This window comes from Doryrhamphus excisus, chromosome 5 (genome assembly GCF_030265055.1).
Source record: "Doryrhamphus excisus isolate RoL2022-K1 chromosome 5, RoL_Dexc_1.0, whole genome shotgun sequence".
Classification (NCBI taxonomy): Eukaryota; Metazoa; Chordata; class Actinopteri; order Syngnathiformes; family Syngnathidae; genus Doryrhamphus; species Doryrhamphus excisus.
The window spans coordinates 14765787-14780255 of record NC_080470.1 but is presented as its reverse complement, the minus strand read 5'-3'; the positions used below and the strand labels follow the sequence as shown (position 1 = coordinate 14780255).

Below are 14469 nucleotides of genomic sequence, written 5' to 3'. Positions count from 1 at the left end.
GCGCAGGCCGCACTAACATTAAACTTTCATATCAAGGCGGGGCCTCAAACGAGTGTCCTGCGGGCCACATTTGGCCCGCAGGCCGCGTGTTTGAGACCCCTGCAGTAGTTGCTGGTATGGTTCCAGGCCGCTTCGTGATAATGACAAACATGTCTACATGCAGTAAGCCATTACTTTTGTTCATTCATTCATTCATTCATTCATTTTCTACCGATTATCCTCACGAGGGTTGCGGGGGGTGCTGGAGCCTATCCCAGCTGTCTTCGGGTGAGAGGCGGGGTACACCCTGGACTGGTGGCCAGCCAATCACAGGGCACATATAGACAAACAACCATTCACACTCACATTCATACCTATGGACAATTTGGAGTGGCCAATTAACCTAGCATGTTTTTGGAATGGGGGAGGAAACCGGAGTACCCGGAGAGGGTGGAATTGTACCAGGGTCTCCTAGCTGTGAGGTCTGTGCGCTAACCACTCGACCGCCGTGCAGCCCTTATCATAATTTAGCACAAATTAAAAAGTACACTTGTCACAGAACCTGGGGTGACAGAGCCTTCTCCATCGCTGCCCCCCACCCTCTGGAACTCCGTGCGTGACCTTCCCAGTTTCAAAAACCAACTAAAAACCCACCTCTTTAAATCTGGTTTTAATATCTAACTTTTTATACCTGACTGCTGTGCCCCGTTTTTACTAATGTTTTAGCTGTGTATAAACGAATCAATGTTGTATTTTAATGTATCTTTTACTCTGTTTACTTGCTTTTATTCAACTCCATTTTTTCTGTAAAGCGTCTTTGAGTATTTTGAAAAGCGCTATACAAATAAAATGTATTACAGTAAACCTCGGATAGATCGGATTCAATTGTTCCCACAGGTTTTGTCCGATATAAGCGAAATCCGTTATATGCGTATACCGGAAAATGTCCGTTTTACGCATATATGGGATTTATATCCGGTATATGCATAAATCGGATTTTATCCGTTATAAAAAGGCACTTCCTTGACTATGTTTCCAATGTACCTGGACGCGCAGGCAACGCTGCAAACGCTGCAAATGACGTCGTATAGCGGCCTGTCACGATTCGGCGAATCGGAGCGCCACGATGCGGCCATCCGATATATGCGAGGGAAATTTCATGGAAATGCATTGGAACGGGACTGAAGATTTTGTCCGAAATAGGCGAAATCCGTTATAAAAAATCTGATATATGCAATGAATTTTTATTGGAAATGCATTACAAAAAAATCGCTTCTTTTTTATCTGTCCGTTGTGAGCGAATTTCCGATATATCCGAGTCCGATATATCCAAGGTTTACTGTATTATTATTATTATTATAAAATGTGACAAGAATGTACATTTTGCACTGTTGCATCATAAGGGGGTTCTAAGTCGAGCTTCAAATGCAACAAGAATAAAAGGGAGTGGGACAGAAAATGTTTAAAGTGGACCTATGATGCCTTTTCCACGTTTTTGACCTCTAAATGTCGTTAGAATGTTGCATTCTGGTGTTAAAGTTTCAGATAATGAGGTTTTTACATTCGGAAGTGAGTCATGAAAGAAGTTTGGGATGGCTCAAAACGCTCAGTTTCAGAAGGCGTGGTAAAACTGTTCCTTTGTGATGTCACAGAGGGGTGGACTTCCTTATATGGGTGTGGCTGTAACATATCTCTCTGCCCTTGCCCAAGCTCTGCTGCTATGTTATTGTATATGATGGTTTCCCAGCAAGAGAGAAAATTTCACATGGGACCGTTTTTGTGCCAACAGTGCCTCTGACAACGGTGTGGGACATGGGACCATCCTCGGCCCAAATGAAGGTTCTTACTGGTTCCGCACGTGCGGTCCGATAACCCTCACACGCCACAGAAGTAGGCGTTTGGAATTTGCAGAAGACCACCAAACCTTGACGGTCCTCATGGCTTCCGACAGGAAGATCCCACATGAGATGTTTCCACACGGCACAGTGGAGGATCTTTCATGGTGATCCCTCAACGGAACAGGGGAGGTCTAAAGTGGAGATGTTGCAGGGGGCATCCCTCATGACTTTTTAAGAACTTGCCGCACAATGCCGCACTTTACAAAGGACTTCTTCCCGAGGAAGAACCATCCTGTGTTTTCCCCTCATCGAAATCCAATGGAGAACATTTGGGGATGGATTTACAAAAATGACATCCGTTCCAGACAGTGTGTGCCCTCAGTGAAGCCATCTTCACCACCTGGAGCAACATTCCCACTCGTCCTGGAAACACTGGCATCAAGCTAGCCCAGACCCATTTGTCACCTCACTAACAAGAACGGCACAGCTTCTCACCACCGACTCCTTTTTTTATACATTTTATTTCTACCTCCAAATGCACCATAGATGAGCGTGAAGTGCAAGAAGATACCTGGAATGTGTACTTGGCTCCGTAGCCTGACCTCCTGATTCGAACGGTTTCCAGCATTCCTGTGTAACGCAGCTGCTGAAGCACCAAGGTCTCATCCAGACACATCTCCTTCTGCTCGGAAACCACAGGAAACAAACTCCATGTTCAGGGTGTCCAAGCAGGTCAGCACGTCAGCTCTTTGCTTACCTTCTCAGCATTGGAGCGGATGCAACGAATGAAGAACGGCTCTGCTCTGTTCAGCGTTTCCAAGAGTTTGGTCAGAGATGTCTGAGAAGTGTGGGGGGGGGGGGGGGGGTGAAAATGTTCAGGATTGTTTCTAGAACCTTGCCTTCGTTTGTTTGTTTCACCTGGAACTGGGCGCTGATGCTGGGAGGCTTCTTCTTTTTGTGCAGATGGAGAAGAGACTTGGTGGTGCGGTCGTGCAGAGTCAGGCTCACGATGAACTTTAGAGACCGGGAATCCAACAGATTCTGCACGGGGAGAGAAAAACACATCTCGGAACCGCTTCTCGTGGAATTGTGGACCATCATCCACAATTGCCTCAGCGACAGTCGGGCTCGGGTAACAGAGCCTTTGTCCCGACGGTCAACGCTTACTGATGCATTTTGTTGGAAAATGTAAACAGTGCGAAATGGTGCGCGCTCACAGACGGTGTCGCCGGCTACATCGCTAAAAGACACACACAGGTACTCCGTATATGATACTTCAGTACCATCTAGTGCAGGGGTCTCAAACTCAATTTACTTGGGGGCCACTGGAGCTCGGGTCTGGGTGAGACTGGGCCGCATCAGGTTTTCCCAAAAAAAAAACCGCATTTATTAAAAACAAAAAATTAAAATTTTGGTTCCAATTTTCTACAATAAAAGCTCTGATAAAAAATTCCACTGTTCTCAAATATTTTACTTTTTATTTTTCTACACAAAATAAGATGAAAAATAAATAAACAAATCAAGAATAAAGAAATCAGTAATAAATAAATAAATATAATAATAATAATAAAACGGCAAATAATAAAAACTCAAGAAACCACATATAATTGGTGGGTAGACAAATTATTTTTTTCAGATTAAAATTAAAAAAGCATTATTAGAGCCCTGTAGACATGACAAAACACGACTATAGTCACATTTATACTCTTTTTATTTACAACATATTGCGCAACTGCTGGGTCTTGAGACACATGCTAACTCGCAAACTAGAGAGCGAGCGACCTAAACGGTAGCCTCCAAGTTATTTCCTTTAAACTTAAATCGCCAAAAACTTACCACTTCCACACGGATAGGGAGGATAACTATTAACAGTTATTTAACCATTAACATGAACATTAATCAAACATAATAATTTTTTGTGGGTACATGATGTGGGTGCACTGACTGCTGTTTTTAAGAACCTACTATGAAAAAAATGCAGGTCAAAGATCCTCTATATGACAGGAGCGCTGGGTTGTTTTTAAGAACCTACTGCTATTTTACAAAAAAAACACATCTCAAAGATCCTGTATATGACATGAGTGCACTGCTGTTTTTAAGAACCTACTACGAAAAAAATGCAGGTCAAAGATCCTCTATATGACAGGAGCGCTGGGTTGTTTTTAAGGACGTACTACTATTTTACAAAAAAAAAACACATATAAAAGATCCTGTATATGACATGAGTGCACTGCTGTTTTTAAGAACCTACTATGAAAAAATGCAGGTCAAAGATCCTCTATATGACAGGAGCGCTGGGTTGTTTTTAAGGATGTACTACTATTTTACAAAAAAAAACAAAAAACACATATCAAAGATCCTGTATATGACATGAGTGCACTGCTGTTTTTAAGAACCTACTATGAAAAAATGCAGGTCAAAGATCCTCTATATGACAGGAGCGCTGGGTTGTTTTTAAGGACGTACTACTATTTTACAAAAAAAAAAAAAACACATATCAAAGATCCTGTATATGACATGAGTGCACTGCTGTTTTTAAGAACCTACTATGAAAAAATGCAGGTCAAAGATCCTCTATATGACAGGAGCGCTGGGTTGTTTTTAAGGACGTACTACTATTTTACAAAAAAAAAAAAAAAAACACATATCAAAGATCCTGTATATGACATGAGTGCACTGCTGTTTTTAAGAACCTACTATGAAAAAATGCAGGTCAAAGATCCTCTATATGACAGGAGCGCTGGGTTGTTTTTAAGGTCCTACTACTATTTTACAAAAAAAAAAAAAAAACACATATCAAAGATCCTGTATATGACATGAGTGCACTGCTGTTTTTAAGAACCTACTATGAAAAAATGCAGGTCAAAGATCCTCTAAATGACAGGAGCGCTGGGTTGTTTTTAAGGACGTACTACTATTTTACAAAAAAAAAAAAAAAAACACACATATCAAAGATCCTGTATATGACATGAGTGCACTGCTGTTTTTAAGAACCTACTATGAAAAAATGCAGGTCAAAGATCCTCTATATGACAGGAGCGCTGGGTTGTTTTTAAGGACGTATTACTATTTTACAAAAAAAAAAAAAACACATATCAAAGATCCTGTATATGACATGAGTGCACTGCTGTTTTTAAGAACCTACTATGAAAAAAAATGCAGGTCAAAGATCCTCTATATGACAGGAGCGCTGGGTTGTTTTTAAGGACGTACTACTATTTTACAAAAAAAAAAACACATATCAAAGATCCTGTATATGACATGAGTGCACTGCTGTTTTTAAGAACCTACTATGAAAAAAAAATGCAGGTCAAAGATCCTCTATATGACAGGAGCGCTGGGTTGTTTTTAAGGACGTACTACTATTAAAAAAAAAAAAAAACACATCAAAGATCCTGTATATGACATGAGTGCACTGCTGTTTTTAAGAACCTATTATGAAAAAAATGCAGGTCAAAGATCCTCTAAATGACAGGAGCGCTGGGTTGTTTTTAAGGACGTACTACTATTTTACAAAAAAAAAAACAACACATATCAAAGATCCTGTATATGACATGAGTGCACTGCTGTTTTTAAGAACCTACTATGAAAAAATGCAGGTCAAAGATCCTCTATATGACAGGAGCGCTGGGTTGTTTTTAAGGACGGACTACTATTTTACAAAAAAAAAACACATATCAAAGATCCTGTATATGACATGAGTGCACTGCTGTTTTTAAGAACCTACTATGAAAAAATGCAGGTCAAAGATCCTCTATATGACAGGAGTGCTGGGTTGTTTTTAAGGACGTACTACTATTTTACAAAAAAAAAAACACATATCAAAGATCCTGTATATGACATGAGTGCACTGCTCTTTTTAAGAACCTACTATGAAAAAATGCAGGTCAAAGATCCTCTTATGACAGGAGCGCTGGGTTGTTTTTAAGGACGTACTACTATTTTACAAAAAAAAGAAACTCATATCAAAGATCCTGTATATGACATGAGTGCACTGCTGTTTTTAAGAACCTACTATGAAAAAAAATGCAGGTCAAAGATCCTCTAAATGACAGGAGCGCTGGGTTGTTTTTAAGGACGTACTACTATTTTACAAAAAAAAAAAAACAAAACACATATCAAAGATCCTGTATATGACATGAGTGCACTGCTGTTTTTAAGAACCTACTATGAAAAGAATGCAGGTCAAAGATCCTCTATATGACAGGAGCGCTGGGTTGTTTTTAAGGACGTACTACTATTTTACAAAAAAAAAAAAAAAACACATATCAAAGATCCTGTATATGACATGAGTGCACTGCTGTTTTTAAGAACCTACTATGAAAAAAATGCAGGTCAAAGATCCTCTAAATGACAGGAGCGCTGGGTTGTTTTTAAGGACGTACTACTATTTTACAAAAAAAAAAAAACACATATCAAAGAGCCTGTATATGACATGAGTGCACTGCTGTTTTTAAGAACCTACTATGAAAAAAATGCAGGTCAAAGATCCTCTAAATGACAGGAGCGCTGGGTTGTTTTTAAGGACGTACTACTATTTTACAAAAAAAAAACACATATCAAAGATCCTGTATCTGACATGAGTGCACTGCTGTTTTTAAGAACCTACTATGAAAAAATGCAGGTCAAAGATCCTCTATATGACAGGAGCGCTGGGTTGTTTTTAAGGACGGACTACTATTTTACAAACAAAAAAAACCACATATCAAAGATCCTGTATATGACATGAGTGCGCTGCTGTTTTTAAGAACCTACTATGAAAAAATGCAGGTCAAAGATCCTCTATATGACAGGAGCGCTGGGTTGTTTTTAAGGACGTACTACTATTTTACAAAAAAAAGAAACTCATATCAAAGATCCTGTATATGACATGAGTGCACTGCTGTTTTTAAGAACCTACTATGAAAAAAAATGCAGGTCAAAGATCCTCTATATGACAGGAGCGCTGGGTTGTTTTTAAGGACGTACTACTATTTTACAAAAAAAAACCACATATCAAAGATCCTGTATATGACATGAGTGCACTGCTGTTTTTAAGAACCTACTATGAAAAAATGCAGGTCAAAGATCCTCTATATGACAGGAGCGCTGGGTTGTTTTTAAGGACGTACTACTATTTTACAAAAAAAAAAAAACACATATCAAAGATCCTGTATATGACATGAGTGCACTGCTGTTTTTAAGAACCTACTATGAAAAAAAAATGCAGGTCAAAGATCCTCTAAATGACAGGAGCGCTGGGTTGTTTTTAAGGACGTACTACTATTTTACAAAAAAAAAAAACACATATCAAAGAGCCTGTATATGACATGAGTGCACTGCTGTTTTTAAGAACCTACTATGAAAAAAATGCAGGTCAAAGATCCTCTAAATGACAGGAGCGCTGGGTTGTTTTTAAGGACGTACTACTATTTTACAAAAAAAAACACATATCAAAGATCCTGTATATGACATGAGTGCACTGCTGTTTTTAAGAACCTACTATGAAAAAATGCAGGTCAAAGATCCTCTATATGACAGGAGCGCTGGGTTGTTTTTAAGGACGGACTACTATTTTACAAAAAAAAAAAACACACATATCAAAGATCCTGTATATGACATGAGTGCACTGCTGTTTTTAAGAACCTACTATGAAAAAATGCAGGTCAAAGATCCTCTATATGACAGGAGCGCTGGGTTGTTTTTAAGGACGTACTACTATTTTACAAAAAAAAAAAACACATATCAAAGATCCTGTATATGACATGAGTGCACTGCTGTTTTTAAGAACCTACTATGAAAAAATGCAGGTCAAAGATCCTCTATATGACAGGAGCGCTGGGTTGTTTTTAAGGACGTACTACTATTTTACAAAAAAAAGAAACTCATATCAAAGATCCTGTATATGACATGAGTGCACTGCTGTTTTTAAGAACCTACTATGAAAAAAAATGCAGGTCAAAGATCCTCTTATGACAGGAGCGCTGGGTTGTTTTTAAGGACGTACTACTATTTTACAAAAAAAAGAAACTCATATCAAAGATCCTGTATATGACATGAGTGCACTGCTGTTTTTAAGAACCTACTATGAAAAAAAATGCAGGTCAAAGATCCTCTAAATGACAGGAGCGCTGGGTTGTTTTTAAGGACGTACTACTATTTTACAAAAAAAAAAAAAAAAAAACACATATCAAAGATCCTGTATATGACATGAGTGCACTGCTGTTTTTAAGAACCTACTATGAAAAAATGCAGGTCAAAGATCCTCTATATGACAGGAGCGCTGGGTTGTTTTTAAGGATGTACTACTATTTTACAAAAAACACACATATCAAAGATCCTGTATATGACATGAGTGCACTGCTGTTTTTAAGAACCTACTATGAAAAAATGCAGGTCAAAGATCCTCTATATGACAGGAGCGCTGGGTTGTTTTTAAGGACGTACTACTATTTTACAAAAAAAAAAAAAACACATATCAAAGATCCTGTATATGACATGAGTGCACTGCTGTTTTTAAGAACCTACTATGAAAAAATGCAGGTCAAAGATCCTCTATATGACAGGAGCGCTGGGTTGTTTTTAAGGACGTACTACTATTTTACAAAAAAAAGAAACTCATATCAAAGATCCTGTATATGACATGAGTGCACTGCTGTTTTTAAGAACCTACTATGAAAAAAAATGCAGGTCAAAGATCCTCTTATGACAGGAGCGCTGGGTTGTTTTTAAGGACGTACTACTATTTTACAAAAAAAAGAAACTCATATCAAAGATCCTGTATATGACATGAGTGCACTGCTGTTTTTAAGAACCTACTATGAAAAAAAATGCAGGTCAAAGATCCTCTAAATGACAGGAGCGCTGGGTTGTTTTTAAGGACGTACTACTATTTTACAAAAAAAAAAAAAAAAAAAACACATATCAAAGATCCTGTATATGACATGAGTGCACTGCTGTTTTTAAGAACCTACTATGAAAAAATGCAGGTCAAAGATCCTCTATATGACAGGAGCGCTGGGTTGTTTTTAAGGATGTACTACTATTTTACAAAAAAAACACATATCAAAGATCCTGTATATGACATGAGTGCACTGCTGTTTTTAAGAACCTACTATGAAAAAATGCAGGTCAAAGATCCTCTATATGACAGGAGCGCTGGGTTGTTTTTAAGGACGTACTACTATTTTACAAAAAAAAAAAAAAAACACATATCAAAGATCCTGTATATGACATGAGTGCACTGCTGTTTTTAAGAACCTACTATGAAAAAAATGCAGGTCAAAGATCCTCTACATGACAGGAGCGCTGGGTTGTTTTTAAGGATGTACTACTATTTTACAAAAAAAACACATATCAAAGATCCTGTATATGACATGAGTGCACTGCTGTTTTTAAGAACCTACTATGAAAAAAAAATGCAGGTCAAAGATCCTCTATATGACAGGAGCGCTGGGTTGTTTTTAAGGATGTACTACTATTTTACAAAAAAAACACATATCAAAGATCCTGTATATGACATGAGTGCACTGCTGTTTTTAAGAACCTACTATGAAAAAAATGCAGGTCAAAGATCCTCTATATGACAGGAGCGCTGGGTTGTTTTTAAGGACCTACTACATACAGCATCCATATCAAACTTGCGCGGGCCGCACTAACATTAAACTTTCATATCAAGGCGGGGGACCTCAAACTAGTGTCCTGCGCGCCACATTTGGCCCGCGGGCCGCGTGTTTGAGAGCCCTGATCTAGTGGTTCAAATGTGCCATTGGAACAAAAAATGAAATGTAAAATCCCTGAAATCAAGGTCAAACTGCTCATTCTTTGATCAATATTGCATCAATAAAAAATGTGCAGTCACTGACACAACAAACTGTGTTCTATTAGTTTTGGCCTGATATGGAAACCTTGGATACCTTGGGGATGATCTGCTTCTGTTTGGCTCCCTTGTTCTTCCTGCAGAAAAACAGGGAGAACAATAAAGGATGAGTTCGAGGACCTTGGCGGGGGTAGGGGGTTGCGACGTGACTGAAGCCGGCGGTTAGTACACACGCCTTCATGCATTGCCGTCAGTGATGTGAAATGCACACTTGCAGCTGAGAGGCGAAGATGAGCAATGAATGGCTGGGACGGAGGGGCGTGTCATGGGGGTTGTTGGACCAGTTAGTTTGTAGCAAATGATGGAATGCAAAACCTACCCACCGAGACCCAGCAGAAGACGGAAGGCACACAGACAGACATGCCCGCTTGCTATCAGCGCTACAGATGCACATTTTGTCGTATTGACTGTCAAAGTTGCTTCAAACGTCCAACATATCTCCAACATATCTCCAACATATCTTCAACATATCTGACATGCTAAAGGGTTCTTAAAGACCTCACATGCCTTCTCATTAGCATTCATGCTGATCTGGACGCCATTCAAAGGCCTTAAGCTGCAGCCTTCACAGTCCACAAACACCGTACGGATTTTAGTGCTTTGTTTGAGGTTTCAAATGGATTTAACCACAGAACACCTATCATTCTAGGCCAGGGGTGTCCAAAGTTTTAATAATTGGCCTGGGGCACATTCTAAAAAATAAAAAGCACAGTGTAATGAATGAAAAAGAAATTCTAGTTTTATGAGAATAAAGATAATTGAAGAATAAAGTCAGAATATTATTGGATAAAAGTTGCATTATTAGAAAAATTTAAATTGAAAAAATAATACAATTAAAATTTATTAAGTTTAAATATTCTAGAAGAAATAAATTATTTTCTAAAGTTGTCAAATTAGGAAAACAAAACAGATTGTTTCCATTTCTTTCCACAAAAAATTACAGTAGTCAGTTTTCACATAATTTTATGTCTAAAAATACACAATTAAAAAGTTAAAATATACATATTTTTAAAATGTCCTTTTTTAAAATTCCTCAAACTATGACACATTTTTGAAAAAAAGTTATACTATTTCAAGAATAAAGTCATAGTACAATGAAAAAAAGAAAAGTAAATTGAAAAATTATGCCAAAAAAATGTTTTGGAGAAAAAAGTTATAATATTACAGAAAAAAAGTTGCAATTTTATGAGGAAAAACTATTAAAATATAAAAATACAATTCAAGTAAAATGTATTAAAATCATAGTCATATTAGGGCACACAAAAATGTTTAGTAAAAATTATATTACAAGACTTGACGTAATATTATGAATGGGAAAAAATATTAAAATATTTTTTTAATGAAATTAATAAGTTTAATAAATATTACGAAGAAAAAAAACTATTATTAAAAATAAATAAATACAATAAAAAATATAATTAATTCAAATGAAAGTTTAAATATTCAAGGAAAAATTATGTTATTATGTTTAAATATTAAAAGAAAGCAATTTTTGTAAAAAAAAAAAAAAAAACGCTATCATAAATGTTATGGAAATAAAAGTTCTAACTTTAGTTTTTGCAGTACGTGGCCATCGGTGGGATAAAGATCGGACACCCCTGTCCAAAGCAGCCTGCACTGATATCTGCAGCGCTCCGACACCACCCAGTCTGTCTGCAGACTCACTGGAGGACGCGTCGAGGGAAGCGGAGGCGACCCCAGGACTGCAGCAGCTTGCGAGGGTCCTCACCATCCATCTGCAAGTTCTTAATGGATCTGATGATCTGCGCATGCATGTCTCTGATCACACAGTGTGGGGGAGAGGGTGGGAAAGGAGGTAAAAAATCATGTAGGATGTAAGATTGTAAAACGGGAAGAGGGGACAGGTATGTAAAAACCCAAACAGTGAGAACACCTGAGACACACCGACAGTTACCCAAGATGGAGAGCAGGATAGTTGGAGGAGAGCTCACACACACGCAACGCACACACACAGTGAGAGGAGACAAAGAGGGACTGGAGCTTGGTGGGGTAATGTTCACACCCAGTTTGCTGCCATCCAACATGCATATGGCCACCGGTCTGCTTCCATGCTGGAGGAAGTTGTTACCGGTGTGAATTGGCTCCAAATGCTTTGGACGTAGTGAGCCTGGTGAGGTTAATAAAGAGTCTCCGTCCAGCAGAGCTGGTCCATGCATTTGTGTACTTACCGTGCATGAGCAGCAAAGCAGGCAGGAAAGGAACGGGCTACACGCAAAAGAACCTTACTCTACATGGCAGCAATAGCACAGCTGAGGGATTGGGTCCGAAACAGGAGGTAGAAGGGGTACGGCTCGGAGAATTGGGACTAAAAATACTCTAGAAACCTGTTTCACACTTTTCTAAATATGCCTTTTAAAATAATTAGAGCCCTCTAGACACCAAATAACACCCCTATAGTCACCTTTACACTCCTAGTACCCAATACCATAAATATAGTCTGAGAAAATACATAGAAGATCTGTTTACCACCTTCTAAATATGTTTTTTTGAATATTATTAGAGCCCTCTAGACATCAAACAACACCCCTATAGTCACCTTTACACTCCTATTACCCAATATCGTAGATATAGCCAGAGGAAATACATAGAAAATCTGTTTACCACCTTCTAAATATGCCTTTTAACATACTTGGCGCTCTCTAGACACCAAATAACACCCCTATAGTCACCTTTACACTCCTAGTACCCAATACCGCAAATATAGTCTGAGAAAATACATAGAAAATCTGTTTACCACCTTCTAAATATGTTTGTTAAATATTATTAGAGCCCTCTAGACACCAAATAACACCCCTATAGTCACCTTTACACTCCTAGTACCAAATATCGGAGATATAGTCGGAGAAAATACATAGTAAATCTATTTACCACCTTCTAAATGTGTTTGTTAAATATTATTAGAGCCCTCTAGACACCACATAACACCCCTATAACTACCTTTACACTCCTAGTACCCAATACCATAGATATAGTCAAAGGAAATACATAGAAAATCTGTTTACCACCTTCTAAATATGCTTTTTTAAATATTAGAGCCCTCTAGACACCAAATAACACCCTTATAGTCACCTTTACACTCCTAGTACCAAATATCATAGATATAGTCGGAGGAAATACATAGAGAATCTGTTTACCACCTTCTAAATATGTTTTTTAACATACTTAATAGTACCAAATATCGTAGATATAGTCTGAGAAAATACAAAGAAAATCTGTTTACCACCTTCTAAATATGTTTTTTTTTAAAATATTATTAGAGCCCTCTAGACATCAAACAACACCCCTATAGTCACCTTTACACTCCTAGTACCAAATATCGGAGATATAGTCGGAGAAAATACATAGTAAATCTATTTACCACCTTCTAAATATGCCTTTTAACATACTTGGAGCTCTCTAGACACCAAATAACACCCCTATAGTCACCTTTACACTCCTAGTACCCAATACCGTAGATATAGTCTGAGAAAATACATGGAAAATCTGTTTACCACCTTCTAAATATGTTTTTTTAAATATTATTAGAGCCCTCTAGACACTAAATAACACCCCTATAGTCACCTTTACACTCCTAGTACCCAATACCGGGGACATAGACTGAGAAAATACAAAGAACATCTGTTTACCACCTTCTAAATATGTTTTTTTTTAAATATTATTAGAGCCCTCTAGACATCAAACAACACCCCTATAGTCACCTTTACACTCCTAGTACCAAATATTGTAGATATAGTCGGGGAAAATACATAGTAAATCTATTTACCACCTTCTAAATATGTTTTTAAAATATTATTAGAGTCCTCTAGACACTAAATAACACCCCTATAGTCACCTTTACACTCCTAGTACCAAATATCGCAGATAAAGTCAGAGAGAATACATAGTAAATCTATTTACCACCTTCTAAATATGTTTTTTTTTAATTCGAGCTCTCTAGACATGAAACAACACCCCTATAGTCACCTTTACACTCATATTATCCAACATAGTTGACATATTAAAATAAAATAAGACATACTGTAGAAAACCTGTTTACCACTTTCTAAATATGCTTAACATTATTAGAGCCCTCTAGACATGAGGTAACACCCCTATAGTCACCTTTACACTCCTATTACGTAACATAGTAGATATATAATAAGAGAATCATAAGGCATGAATAATAATCGTGCTTGTGTGTGTTGCTGTGAATGTGTTTCGTTGGTGTAAACAGGAAGTGAGGTCAGTGGGCTGAGAGTTGAGTTTAAGAGCTTGGTGTTAGTTTACGGCCGCAACAGTAGCTTGCGATGGGGATTAATGTGCCTGTTGTGAGATCATTCAAGGCTGCAATAGAAGCCATCAAGTCTGGTGCTTGTGTGTCTCGTCTAAAGATTACAGTAACATTACTGTCTTGGGAATTCTTATATTTGTATTCCACTTCCTCTAGCCATTTGCACGCTTGGATGTACTTATTAGGAATATTGAAGCAGGAAACTTTATTCATATACTGTCTATTTAATACTATATGTTTTAGTGTGTTCTTGACGTCTTTGGAGCGTTTGGGGCGTCGGTGCAAATCCATCTTTCCTGCCTGCTTGGCCTCATGCCCTGGGTCACTTCCTCCTGTCTACTCTTCACTTACTTCTTACTCTCATAGCTAGCAAAGATGTCTTCAAAGGCCTCTAGAGGGCGCTCCTCTGAGTGATCAAAGTAGAAATCAAGCATAGAGACTCTTCTGTGGAAAGGAGAGGAGAGATCCACACACACAGACACATACACAAACACACACAAACA

General features: G+C 38.0%; 1 protein-coding gene across 6 annotated transcripts in view; it reads right to left on the bottom strand.

The window, feature by feature from the left end:
* LOC131130152 (unconventional myosin-IXb) overlaps positions 1-14469 on the bottom strand; it is a 115145-nt gene that overhangs the window by 21133 nt on the left and 79543 nt on the right. For 3 of the 6 annotated variants that reach the window (XM_058074374.1, XM_058074375.1, XM_058074379.1), the window contains exons 17-22: positions 14318-14410; positions 11341-11454; positions 9713-9752; positions 2736-2858; positions 2575-2655; positions 2389-2499 (exon numbers count right to left, since the gene is read on the bottom strand). In XM_058074374.1, coding sequence (XP_057930357.1) covers positions 2389-2499; positions 2575-2655; positions 2736-2858; positions 9713-9752; positions 11341-11454; positions 14318-14410 — 562 coding nt within the window. The remainder of the gene's footprint in view (positions 1-2388; positions 2500-2574; positions 2656-2735; positions 2859-9712; positions 9753-11340; positions 11455-14317; positions 14411-14469) is intronic. The other 3 variants (XM_058074377.1, XM_058074376.1, XM_058074378.1) reach the window with 3 other exon arrangements.